General features: G+C 48.4%; 1 protein-coding gene across 3 annotated transcripts in view; it reads right to left on the minus strand.

Annotated features, from left to right (window-relative positions):
- Positions 1–13,685, minus strand: part of SMG6 (SMG6 nonsense mediated mRNA decay factor) — a 147,367-nt gene that overhangs the window by 119,976 nt on the left and 13,706 nt on the right. For all 3 annotated transcript variants that reach the window (XM_034752733.1, XM_034752732.1, XM_034752731.1), the window contains exons 7-8: positions 12,975–13,085; positions 11,164–11,376 (exon numbers count right to left, since the gene is read on the minus strand). In XM_034752733.1, the coding sequence (XP_034608624.1) occupies positions 11,164–11,376; positions 12,975–13,085 (324 nt within the window). The remainder of the gene's footprint in view (positions 1–11,163; positions 11,377–12,974; positions 13,086–13,685) is intronic.

The following is a 13,685-nucleotide window of genomic DNA, read 5'->3' on the forward strand; positions in this document are numbered from 1 at the left end:
CCCTAAACTACACAGTTCAGTTCCAAACCATCTACCACATCTGTCCCACACACTTGGTGACTGGTGGGTTTACTGGTAACCAGCCACTAGTGGCATCAGTCCTTTCTGAGGCACAGCTTCCTTGCTCATGAGTTTGTGCAATAAGGTTCAGTGTTCCTTCAGCCAGGCCCAGCTGGGACAATGCGACTCTGCCTGCTCAGGGGACACACTGCCAGACCTTCCATCATGCTCTGTAAGATTCTCTCTTCCAGGGGTGGCTTCTTTCGCATTTCAGCCCCTTTGCTAGAGCTGGCACGTTCATCCATTACAACAGCAACACCAAATCTGCAGCACCTCCCAGGCACACCCAATCTGAGATCTCATCACACTCCAAACTAAGCAGGGTCAGACTTGGACAGTGTTTGAATGGGAGATTGCCAATGAAAATATTACATTGATACAGCCCTTTGTATCTTCAGAACACTCTACAAATGGTAATTTACTAATCCTGGAAAACCCAGAGAGCTGCATGGTGAGGTGTTGGTCAAATAGTACGAGGTGCTTTTCCCTTTTCCTACAGAAACCCTTGCAAGGTACTGGTGGGTGCTGTGTTGTTAGAGGGGCTATCTTTCACAGGAGATATAAAACCAAGGAGTCTTTAAGATGACATGGCAACTTTTGCAAGAATATATGCGTTAACCATAGCATTGTGGCCAAATTCCAACATCTGGGTAATTATATTCTGACTAAATTCTCCTACAATATCAAATAGATACAGAACTCTCCTTCGTCTCCTGTCCTAAGTCACTATTTAATGCTGTTTGCTGTTAGCAGTTTCCATGTCCCACCCCAGAACTAGCTGCGCTTCAGTGTTGGTACAAGTGATTCCTGTGTGAAAAATGTATGTGCATGCACACAGTTTGTAAAGAACTTTGATTATTTGGGATTAAGAAATTATACAGAGAAGTAAAATCCACTTTGCTGATGCTTGTGGTACCACTGTAAAGAGGTCCAGAGCCCTGAAGTACCACAGACTTGTGACACACACCTGTACCCTCTATGGCAAAGGGAATGTTGACACGCTCACCCACCCCCCACTGCTCTGTTGCTGCAGGAGGCTGGGGGATACTGGCTATGATTCTATGGCAGGTTTGATCGTTGTAAGAAATTACAAGTCAGCATCTCAGCAGAGGAAACAGAAACCCTTAGAGAAACTCCGGTGAAACAGAAAAGCCTTCCAATCCCCTTCTCAGGGCACCGCCAGGTCCCATTGCAGGCTGGTGGGATAATGAGCAAGGGCTTTGTACACAGAGCATTTTAGTAAAATGACACTAGTTAGTAGAGACTCCATTGGCTCTTGCCAATTCTGAACAACCAAATGTACCTGACCAATACATACACCGTACAATATTTATCAACGAAAACAGCATTACAGTACCCAATTTTCTCCTTCCCAGCACTGGCCACTCTAAAATATGCCCAAGATACTCCTCAGACAAGATGTCAGGTTAATGTTCAATGCAGAGTTCTCTACAAGTTGGCGCTGGTGCTGCAGGTTGTTTGGGACACGTGTTCTGCTCTTCATGCTGAATGTGGCTGTGCAGTACGGGATGGAATAGAGGGCACTGGCATCAGCAAGACAAGTGACCCAGGCAGACCCATTCTTTGTGCTACGGGGTGAGGGAGAGTCTGTGGGTTCAGTGCTGAAGTGGAAGACAGGATACAGCACAACAGATTTCACAGCACTACTAAGCAAACGCTCCTTAAACCAACTCGTTTTCACTAGCAGTGAGGCGGCTTCCCCCTTCCTGTAACTTAGCGACTCCACAGATACACAAATGATCATTGATAGAACATTAATTCTGAGAGGCATGTGAAGGATACATTTAATAGCTTTTAAAATCAGAAGGGATAATTGCGTTCATCTCATCTGAACTTCTGAATAACCCAGGCCAGAGAACCTCACCCCGGTTCCCGCATCCAGCCCATAACTTGTGGTAGAGCTAGAGCAGAGCTTTCAGAAGGAGACATCCAAGTGATGGAGAATCCACCACAACCCCTGCTGAGCTGTTCCAATGGTTAATTACAGTCACTGTTAAAAATGTGCACCTTATCTCCAGCTTGAATTTTTCTAGCTTCAAGCAGTTGGATCTTGTTATGCCTTTGCTAGATTAAAAAGTCCTTTATAGTCAGACATCTTCTCCCTGTGTCATGCTTTTACAGACTGTGACCAAGTCAACATTTAGCCTTCTTTATAATAAGCTCAATAGATTGACCTGCTTGTTTGTGAGCTCTGTGCTGAACCTGCGCGTCTTAGAACGATGAAAAATTGCTCTGTGGTGCTGTTCCACTGGTGACCCAATTTCTAACTGGGAGAAAACAAAGATGATAAATACTTAGTCCTGCCTTGAGTGCAGAGGACTGGACTAGAACCCTTCTCGAGGTCCCCTCCAGTCCTACGAGTCTATGACTCTAGGATATTTCCAAGGAAAGCCAATCAAGTGAAGGTACCGATGAGCCATTTCCAGGGGTGTCTGCCAGCGTCCCCCCTCCTAAGTTATACCCCACTTGTTATGTGTCACAAAGAAGGAAGGGGAGAAAAGCCCAGGAGAGAGGACTCTCTCTCATTCCTGCAATAGGATAAGAACCTCTCCAGAAAATAACATTATGACATATAATTCTGATGATGTCAGGAGAGGTCAAGCTGAGAGGCTCACCTCTTCCTTGGAGGTGAACCTGTCCAAGTAGCAGCACATTAGTGGTGTGGAGGGGATTCAATTCAAAGGCTGATGCCTCTGTGAAACCCAGGAGCATGCACCAGAATATGTGTTATTTGAGATTCAAACAAGCTGTCAGGACAAAGTCTCTGGAAAACCAGGTTTCAGTCTGTTCTTTCTGCTGAAAAGGTCTGAAACAGGACTATGTTAACGCAAACTGGATACCTATGAGAGCACGCCAGCAGGATCTACATGGGGCAGTTAGAGCACAATACATTACAAATCACACTCCTCTAGAGTGCTTTGCAAGCACCATGTAGACAAGCTCTTAGACCAACGACAAAAACCATGGAGGATTGTTGAGCCTACAAGCACCTGCCTCATTCTGGGAAATCTACCAAACACTCTCCTGACACTCCACTTAGTCCCTTTCCCAGCACTGCCAATTACTACCATTGCTAGGCCTAAACCGCAAACTCCCTCCTTCCATCCTCAGCAATGCCCCACTCCAGAGCCCAGACCAGTACATTCACTTGGGAAGGATGGATTCGTGTAGCAGCAGGAGGTGGCTGGTTAGAACGAGGAGGGGGCTTTGGCCACACACAAATCCCTGGCTACTCAGCAATGATGGGAAAGAAATGAAGACAGAGTGAGTCACAGGGAAAGGGGCTTTCAGGAAGACAGCATTTGCTTGTAAATCTAGCAAGCTCGTTAGAACCTTCTCTACTTGTCCAAGCCTTTCTGAGTATGGGGGATGTAAGCACCCTTCCAAGGCACCCTCATGTTCCAGATACCCACTAGCATCAGATGTCCATAGCTGGAAGGAAAGCACGTCACACAATCTCTCCCCGTCAAGCTGTGTTAGTCCCTACCTTGGTCCTCACATTTAAAAAAAAAAAAAAAAAAATTCACCAACATGGTCTGAAAAATCAATACCAACTTCTGGAAATTCTTACTGGTAACTAAGCCCATACTTTCTGGGTAATGACAAAAGGTCAAGTGAGTTGGAAAGCAACATGTGGGTTCCACTTGACATGCACGCACAGGATCTATTGGTAATCGGGCCTGATGAGCTGTGACAGATCTCAGCAGCACATTGGGGACGGCCCATGGAAGAGCTCAAGAGCCCAGAGCTGGGGAAACGGCGTTGATTCTTGGGGATCTCTCGTGCCGCTGAGACAGGAGAGGAGGGCTCTACAAATATTTTCAAACAAAAAGCATAACTAAAAAAGGGAGTTCCGTGCAAGCCTGGGAGAGTGTGTAACTGGCAGGCTAGAGGGAGCAGAAGCCAGTGCTAGCTGCATGGCTTATGTCACGTCTCAAGCCCAGAGAGGCTAGGAATGTGGTTTTAGTGTTTAACCAGCCTCAACTGCAGCCTGGCACACTCTGCTTCCTCCCGAGAGAAGGCCTCTCTCTGTTAGAGGAAAGAAACCAAGATCACAGCTCGAAACAAAACGGCTCGAGTAAAAATAAAGCCCAGGGTGGTTTGGTGACCGAGGTCACGTTAGGAGGCGAAGAGTTTGCAGGCTGGGGGATGCACTCAGAGGTGCTCACACTGCCAACCAAGAGAAAAATTACAGTGGGGAGACAAAGAAGAGAACTAACTCAAGTCCAGCAAGTAACAGGTTGAGAAGCCCCTTCACACGCCACCTGCACTAGGCCTGCTCCCCAGCTCTTGACACATAGTTTGTAAACCGTTTCCTAAACACAAAGGAAAAAACCCCAGACCTTGACCTGACCTCCACAAGTGAGTAACCAAAACCCAACAGCTTCCTGCAAGCCTGTGGGGGTGGAGACAGGACTCTGCTTGGGGTGGGAGAGGAGAGAAATCAGGAAGCAGGTCTCTAGTGAAGGCAAGAATTCAAGGAGCTTGCCAGGGCATAGCGGGGAGGGGAGAGGAAAAGCTTTGGGAAGCTGGCCTTTGGCTGCCTGCTAGCACCTAGCATCCTCTCCCCAGAAATCTCTTCTCTTCCCTTCCTCACGGGAGCAGCACTTCTGGAGCATAATGCAACAAAGCAGTTGATACAATTCAAGGTAATGCAGTAAGGAAGACAGGGAGCAATTACTTTTATTTTCCTGCCAAAGCAGAACACAATACACGGGCGACAGCAAGGCCCCAAGTCCGACATTAGGGAGCTCATTATCCATCTAGCAATACTTGGACAACCAGCCCAGCCAGGAGTCACCTTGGCTGGAAATATCCATAGCCAACATGCAAAGGAGACAGATTTCCTGAGCCACCAGAGGCTCCCTTCTCACTCCAATGTTCTAGTGCCTGCTACAAGGCCCTGCACTCAGCTGGCCCTGGTGCTGAGCTGTGGGGAGTATGAGCCAGCACTGGCTCATGCACTATCAAAGAACCAGGAGCCCCCCACACTGGAAGACAAACATTCCACCTCTCTGGAGCACCTCATTGTACAGCATGAACACGAAGGTCCATGGCTGTCAGGCTATTAGATAAGTGCCTGGGGCTTGGCTGGATTAACTGGTGACCTGCCCACCACTCAGTGATTTTGGGTAGAGATGGAGCACACGGCAGCGGGTGAACATCCTATAAGGATTAAAAGGCATTAGTCCTGAGCTAACGGTTTCTGGGGCATTAACTCAAGTGGTGAGTGCAGCCCTGTCGGTTTCCCAGCGCATACATACTGGGTGCCCTCTAACCTTTCATAGAGCTGTGCTCCAAGAGAACAGTAGGCGGAGAATGCACAGAGCCTGCTGCATCAAAGCGTTTGTGCCTCAATTCCCGATTGCACTGTTTACACTGGAAATAGAAGCCATGTCTGCTTCAAGTTACTCTCCAGATCTCAGCTCCCCGAACAAAAGGGTCACTCTTTGCCTAGGCTCCCCACCCGACCCCAGGAGGCAGTAAAACAAGGAGACTTGCACTTCTGCCAGCAGGTATTATTCTTCCCCAGGCAGGCTCTTGTAAAACCAGAGCAGGCTGACTCTCATCATAGCCCTGCACGGAACAGGAAAATGTACAAATAGCTTGAAGCCTAAGCTAGATGCCAGGGCGCTCTCAGTGGCCCAGACTCTCTCCAACGTCCTACGGAAGCAGCATCAGAAAGCTGGGAAGATTGTGCTTATGGCGCCGTTAATTCTCAGTCACGTCATTCTGCTCCTGAGAGTGTCCGCCTCTACTACTTCTGCACAGTCGCAGTATAGCCTCCTCCTTTAACTCCTGTCTTTGTGCTGACCCCAAAACCCTGGGCCACCCAGCTAGCTCCATTTTGAACTCGGCTGTCTGGGCTGCCCTCCACCTGCCACCCCAAAGCTCAGCCTACTTTACTTTCCCCTCTGTCCAAAACACCGTGATTTAACAATTCTCTTTAGCAGCTTGGGAACCTCAGGCCTCTCCTTTAACTGTTCTTTAGCCTCTGGGAACTGTGCAGGTGGTACAGTCACGCTAGCATGAGTACTATGACTGAGGAGACAAGTTCCCGTTAGTCTGACGAAGTGTCAGAAAAGATGCGTTTTCTTACTGGAGCTCTCCCCTGCGAAGGGGCAGGTATAGGATTTTAATAACACACCATTTCAACTTTTGTCTGTCGCTTATTTCTAATTATATGTAGAGGAAAAGAGCTACAGGAAACGCTGCAGATGTTAACAGCAGCTCCCTTCACACACGACTTCACTAGGCAAGGGAGTACTTCTCTGTGGTATAGCTGTAAGTGCAAAGATGTATTCTTTGCTACTATGGTGCCAAGCACCTCAGAAACACACAATGCTCCCAGAGAGAGCAGGGCAATCCCAGTGTGAGCGTGGATTGGATGGGTGGGATTGATACACAGGCGAGAGCAGCTGAGTCACGCTGGGTGAGAGTGAAACAGAGTGATCCAGGACAGAGGAGTACTGCAAAGCTATTCAGCTAGGCTGAGAGGAGATTTTATTCTACATCTCTATGAAATCTCATCACCAGCCACAGAAGCCCAGACTCGGAACAGACTTCAGGCTGAAATTAAATGGATGAGGAAACCAGCTATTCCCCTGCCGCCCCAGTCAGCACAGTCACCCAAGTGACCCAGCACCCATGAGGAACAAGCACATGGAGAAGAAACAGCAAATAGAACCCAGGGAAAACGGATGTGAAACACAGAGGGGCTGACTGGGAAAGTGACCTTGCTCTCTGCTGAGGGCATCTGCCCTACAATGAAAGCAGCATGCAGCCCAGGCAACCTACAGGACTCATCAATGCTCCTGGACAGACAGACAGCCAGAGTCAAAGGAAGTGCCTCCTCCCACCTTTGATTACTATTATGGTTACAGGGATGCATCTGGTGTCTAGACACCATGGTGATGGGATGATTAGACAAGCAGTGGGTAGAAGAGAATCATTCAAAAAGGAAGCGCTGGTGAATGAGGGAAGATGAAAATGGTCAAAGCTGTCCTGACACAAACAGAAACAACTTGTACCCAGCCATGAAGAGAGCCACAGAGAGACAAGCATGGTCTGGCAAGCTCCATGAGCCAGAAGAACCCGGGGGAGGAGAGGGGGGGTGCAGGGACAACCCATCTGATCTCAACTGCCTTGCAAGGACAAAGAGGTGACCTTGCATTTTCATAAAGCACCACTTCCAGCTTCAGACCAGCATTTCTCTGATCACCTAACAACGAGCAGATTTTCCAATCAAGCACAGTACAAGGGATACTTGGGGAAAGGTCGGGGGCTAGAAGGGCCCAGAGCCCATCTCCAGCCAATTGTAGGTGACTGTGAGGGCACTGCACAGAGAGGTATCGCCTACAGATCTGACACTCAGCGCAGTTCATGCTCCGTCAGCTACCCTCGCCACCTCACCAGCTCTGTCACACACCCTTCCCACTCTCACCACTAGCACTCACACCCACCACAGTCATTTAGAGAATTAACAGCAAAATCAAGGACATTATGCACAACGAGCTATGCTAATGCAGTGTTAAGACTGAGACATTAATCACCAAAAATGAAGATCTTCCATAGGTATTTCCAACGTACCCATTACCTTAGTATCTTGGCAGTGAATAGAAAGGTCAAAACCCCACTACATTTAGTCTGTAAGAAGGCATCTGCTCTCCTCATTCCTTTATGCAGCTGCTGGTGGCATTCTATTGCTTGTTTGCAGAAACGAGGCTGATTTGTTCTTTCAGTTGCTGCTACTGAGGAGGAAGGCTTGTGCGAAGAGCTGCTTGCAATGAGCTTTGAACTGCAGTTCTACTAGTCCCACTGTAACTGCAGCTTTGCCCCATTGCATTGATGTGCTACTGCAAAAGGGCCTGTCATTACAAGGGCCCACAATACTGGCAAGGGACACATTAGTCAAGAAATAACTAGTATTGTGCAGGGGACAGAAAAGTCTTGTGGCTAGAGCACAGGACAGGGAATCAGCAGACCTGGATTCTGGTCTTAGCTTTGCCACAGACTCTCTGCGTGGCCTAAACTTTCCATAGCGGTACGATACTGTCCTACCTCAGAAAGGGTATAGAAGGGTTAATTCATTACTGATTGTAAAGCACTCAGACCTCCACAGAGGAGGACAAGGTATTATTTAATTATTACAACGCCTCTCTGCTCTAACCTTAGTTGCACCTATGGAGCATGTTGCACGATGATGTGAGGAACAGTCTACTGCGATGCATAACCAAAAGGCAAGGCCACTGTGGGAACCTTAACTCTGCACTTCCTGACAGGGATGATTAAAATCTCTGACTCTGAGTAACATTAACACTTTCTCAAGGAATTGAGAGAACTTGGACGGTTTGCTCCCCTGGTTCACAGTGTGCTCACCAAGCTGCCCCCTCTAAGTATCCCATTTCAAACCTAGATACAGGCCCAAGGCAATTGCAGCCAGTGGCAGCCAGGAAGCAGGGACCCAGCTCTTGGACTCACTTTGCACTACTCAGCTGTAAAAAACCTAAAAAACAATGGAGCTGGTCATTGGCTCAGCCACTTTCTTGCTTCCCTGCATAGGAACATGCACATGGCAATCCAACCATCAGGAGGCCAGTGCACCAGCCCAGCACAGGCTAGAGTGTCAATGCTACACATTTCCAAGAGATTTCAGTGCAGCTGGAGAAAGACAGACAAGGAGAGCTAAGCCCCCAAAGACGGCAGCATTATAACCCAGGACCGGCATTAGCCCTCTGGGACATAGCCCAAGGCAACAGGATGCCCTCAGCATGCACGCTCCAGGCCAACAGAGAAAGGGGCCAGAGCCAGGATACCTCAAGGAAGAGGGTTGCATTTGCTGAGCTCTGCTGCCCCCTGGAAGATGTGATGTGGTAAACAGTGGCAGAAGAAACCGCACCAAACCTCTAACTAGCCGTTTTTACAGCGCTACAGGCAAATTACAGGACTGCACTTTAATCTTCTTGGTGATAATGATAATCAGCCTAGTAATTTGTCCTTCTCCAGCCTTTTCCATCTCACGGTCTCAGCCAAAGGGCTTTACTAACCCGATGGCCAGCCCCCCCGAGGCTGGTGTCATTATCCCCATTCTACAGAATGGGAAAGGAAGGCACAGAGAGGGAAGTGACTGGCCCAAGGCACGCACGGAGGGAGTGCGAAGCTGAGCAGAGTCCCCTGCTCAATAACATACAGAACACACGTCAGTGCTAGCATGCGTTTCCTGTCCAGAGAACAAACACTCAGTACGTGGCCTCTCTGCTGAGCACGCCAACCAGGGTCCAACGATGCAGACAACAGGATCCCAGGGAACAGACTCAGGATAACCATTTTCAGTCACCACTGCCTTGAGTGGATTTGAAGTAGCACCTAGACAAGAAAGGCTCAGGAATCGGAATCTCTTCCCCAATTCCCTGGGCCTTATATAACAGCTATTTTACAGTATTACACTCAATCCTTGAGTGAGGGGACTTTCCCCTCTCCCTCGCCTGCTCTTGTCCAGAAATTAAATACCGCTTCCCCAGATTGGGAGCATGTGGTGAAGTAGGTGCCTCATGTACGCATGGTCCCAGCACACCAGAGTCAGCACAGAGGAGAGAACACTGCTTAGCTCCAACCTTGCCTAGTGCTAAAGCTGGTGGGGAAGGCAACACAGGAGACAACGAAACAGTTTAGATTAGTCTATAAAAGAGCATCCAAAATCCTGGCACATGTTCCCCTAGGACAGCGGTTGTCTCCCTGCCCCTCCAGTGAACTTGTGTTCCTGCTTCATGTGATCAAGCATTGACTCTCCTCTGTGCTTGGCACAACCTCATTAGGAGGAGAAACAGCACCACATAGTGGCAAGACAGAGCACTCCTCAACCCCCTTGTAGTCACTATGCTAGCGGAAAGTGCCAGGGCATACACAAATGAGGATGACAACAGAGGAAAGAATGAAGGAGCAAAAACAGAAGAACTTCATGCACTGATCCTGGTGTAAGATGTTCTTGCCTTCTTAGCTCTCCTCACTTTCACTTTTGTATCTCTGGCAGCAACAGAGAACACAGGCCGGTGGGAAAAGCCATTCCCCAGCCTTGCGTTTCAAGTACATGCATCAATCCAAGTCTAAGAAGAAAAACAGGCCCCCAATCTGTGCTGACATTGTCAGCGAGCTGCATTTCAGAAGGGGCGTAGCAACGCCATAAGCAGAACGAGGCTACAATATGCTTAGTGCAGCTGAAGACAACAAACCAGTTCTAATAACGAAACAATCTTTGTGGAGGTCTTGGCCCTACCCTGTGTGAAGAACATGTCTCTCACCCCTAGTCAGGTATCCCCTTGCAGCTGTCTCCGGAGAGGCTGCTCAGAGCTCTTATGCAAGGTCTCCTGCATGCAAGATATGCCAAGAACATGTCTGCATTCCTAGAGAAAGACAAAGCTCCAAGCAGGTGACCTCCTAACAATTGGCTTGTTCAGCTTACAAATGCATGGGCCATATCTGACTCACAGAGTTCGTTCAGACTCACCCTTGCTAGGGACAGAGATGGGACCTGTGAGAGATGTCTTTGGTTTAGTCTTTCCCTTGCAAGAGGAAAGGAAAGTATCTGGCTTCCAGCACAATAAACAACACACATACTACACCTACAATAGAAGTTAAATCCCCGCCTTTCACCCTCCCTGAGCACGACTCCGACCAGGTGGCTCTAGGGAAAAATGTCCCATTTCCAGGAAAAGTCGCAAAGGCTGGAGGATCACCAGCAATCCACAGCTCCTAACTGCCGACCTCCCCATTTCCCATCTCTTTGTGTCACCTAAATTAAAGCCCCTCAGTGGAAGCTTTTTGCTGCCTCCTCCATCTGTCTCTTTACAATTCCACGAACAGCAACATGACCACATGTTACCAAAGAACAGGTGATAACAACATGCCTTAAACACAAGAAGCACAAGGTCACCAGCTCCTTAGCCTAACCCGGGCACGGGTGGCATAGGAGAAGCCAAAACACTGGAATATTTAGCAACAAGAAAGCAAACTAGATGCAGTGTCATTCAATTGCATTCCAAACATATGACACCAAAGACAACAGCAGTATTCCACAGAACTCACATCACTGGGGCTGAGGTTCCCAAGCCCGTTGTCCTGCTCAGACTCCCTGCCGGATTCATGGCCATGGGAGCAGCGGGGGTGGGAGGGATGAATCCAGATCTCCAGCCGAGTGGCGTCGTCTCCAACTTGTCGGAATGTGGACTTCTTGCCCTTCCCCCATCGGCTGGGGCTCAGTTCCAGCACCTGATGCTGCTTTTGTTCCATCTGCTCAGCCTGTGCAGACAAGACACAGAGATTCAGAAACCTCTGGGATCACGGCTCAGGAAAAGTAAGTTGTCATTTCATTTACCGGGAAAAGAATCTGTCAGAAGCCAGCAGATCCCCCAGCTTGCAAAGCACAGCAGCTCGCTGCCTGCTCTATTGTTTGGCTGCTGGTGTTTAGTAACCTCAGCACTGATGAAAGATGCTAGATTGAGTGCCCAGGAGTTTGAAAGACTTTATCTAGCCACAAAACACCTACACAGCATGAGCAGTGCACTGCCAACCTGTCACACCTCTGATCTGGAGCGTCCACCTCTCAGGAGAGGAGAGGAGGGGAGCTCAGTCTCCATGGCCCACCTGAACTCTTGACTTATTTGATAAACCCACCGACTAGCATGCCAAGTAGGATGGTGGTGACTGTAATGAGGTGGATCCCTGTCTCACTAGGAACTGGGGCAACTTTCACCATCCCTGCCCATCCAGGCTAACAGCCATTGATGGACCTATCCTCCATGAACTTATCTAGTTCTTTTTTGAACTCTGTTATGGTCTTGGCCTTCACAACATCCTCTGGCAAGGAGTTCCACAGGTTGACTGTGCACTGTGTGAAGAAATACTTCCTTTTATTTGTTTTAAACCTGCTGCCTATTAATTTAATTTGGTGACCCCTAGTTCTTGTGTTATGAGAAGTAGTAAGCAACACTTTCTTATCTACTTTCTCTAAACCAGTCATGATTTTATAGACCTCAATTATATCTCCCCTTAGCTGTCTCTTTTCCAAGCTGAAAAGTCCCAGTCTTATTAATCTCTCCTCATACAGAAGCAGTTCCATACCCCTAATCATTTTTGTTGCCTTTTTCTGAACCTTTTCCAATATATATTTTTTGAGATGGGGGCCACCACATCTGCACACAGTATTCAAGATGTGGGCGTACCATGGGTTTATATAGAGGCAATATGATATTTTCTGTCCTATTATCTATTCCTTTTGTAATTATTCCCAGCATTCTGTTTGCTTTTTTGACTGCCGCTGCACACTGAGTGGATGTTTTCAGAGAACTACCCACAATGACTCCAAGATCTCTTTCTTGAGTGGTAACAGCTAACTTAGATCCCATCATTTTATACGTATAGTTGGGATTATGCTTTCCAATGTGCATTACTTTGCATTTATCAACATTAAATTTCATCTGCCATTTTGTTGCCCAGTCATCCAGTTTTGAGAGATCCCTTTGGAGCTCTTCACAGTCTGCCTGGGTCTTAACTATCTTGAGTAGTTTTGTATCATCTGCAAATTTTGCCACTTCTCTGTTTACCCCTTTTCCCAGATCATTGATGAATATGTTGAATAGGACTGGTCCCAGTACAGACCCCTGGGGGACACCACTATTTACCTCTCTCCAGTCTGAGAGCTGACCATTTATACCTACACTTTGTTTCCTGTTTTTTAACCAGTTACCAATCCATGAGAGCACCTTCAGCATGTCCCAGGGCTAGAGCATAACACCCCTAGCACTCGTCAGGAAGAACCTGCAGGACATGGCAGGAGGCACCATCAAGGAGGGAGCAGCAGCACCTGCAGCATCAGGCAGCCCCGCACCAAGACTCACCTTGCGTTTTGTCTCTTCAAACAGGCTCATGAGGCTCTCCTTGGCTGTGAGGATGGGGTTGCTGGCAGCCAGGCTGCGCATGTAATAGTACACAGCATCCAGCTTCCTCCTCTGCAGAAACACAGCCAGAGACACAACACGTCACTCTGGAGAGTGCCGTATGAGCCCAACCCCAGGCCCCTCGTCACCCTGTACCTTCTGGCACACCCACAAGTGCAGACTGTCATTCACAGCTAAAAACAGAGCAGCCATATCCTGCTTCCAAAGCACATCCCAGATGCCATGCGGCCTTGGACTCTCCCCAGGAGAACACATTTACCTGCAGCCACCGGCACCAAGTCCAAGCCTCCATGCACCTTGGGGAGTGCAGGTAAAACATCCGCCCAAAGGCCACAGGCCCAGTGAACCTGGCACTGAAATGGACCGGTTTAGTTGGTGACCGTAGAGAGTATCGATAAAGTCCCAACCTCACACTGTCCCTCACACTGCAAGTCTGTCTGTCTATGGGATTTGCTTTCCCCCCATTCCCATTGTATCTAAGCACCTCACAATCCTCTTCACATCCCTGTGAGGTAAGGAAATGCTCTTCTACCCATCTTACAAACCAAGGCCCAGAGAGACTAAAGGACTTGCCCAGGGTCACACAGAAACTCTGAGGTGGTGCTGGGAGCTGAACCCAAGACTCCAAGCCCCAGGCTAATGCCATAACTA

Source organism: Trachemys scripta, chromosome 18, assembly GCF_013100865.1.
Source record: "Trachemys scripta elegans isolate TJP31775 chromosome 18, CAS_Tse_1.0, whole genome shotgun sequence".
Lineage (NCBI taxonomy): Eukaryota > Metazoa > Chordata > Testudines > Emydidae > Trachemys > Trachemys scripta.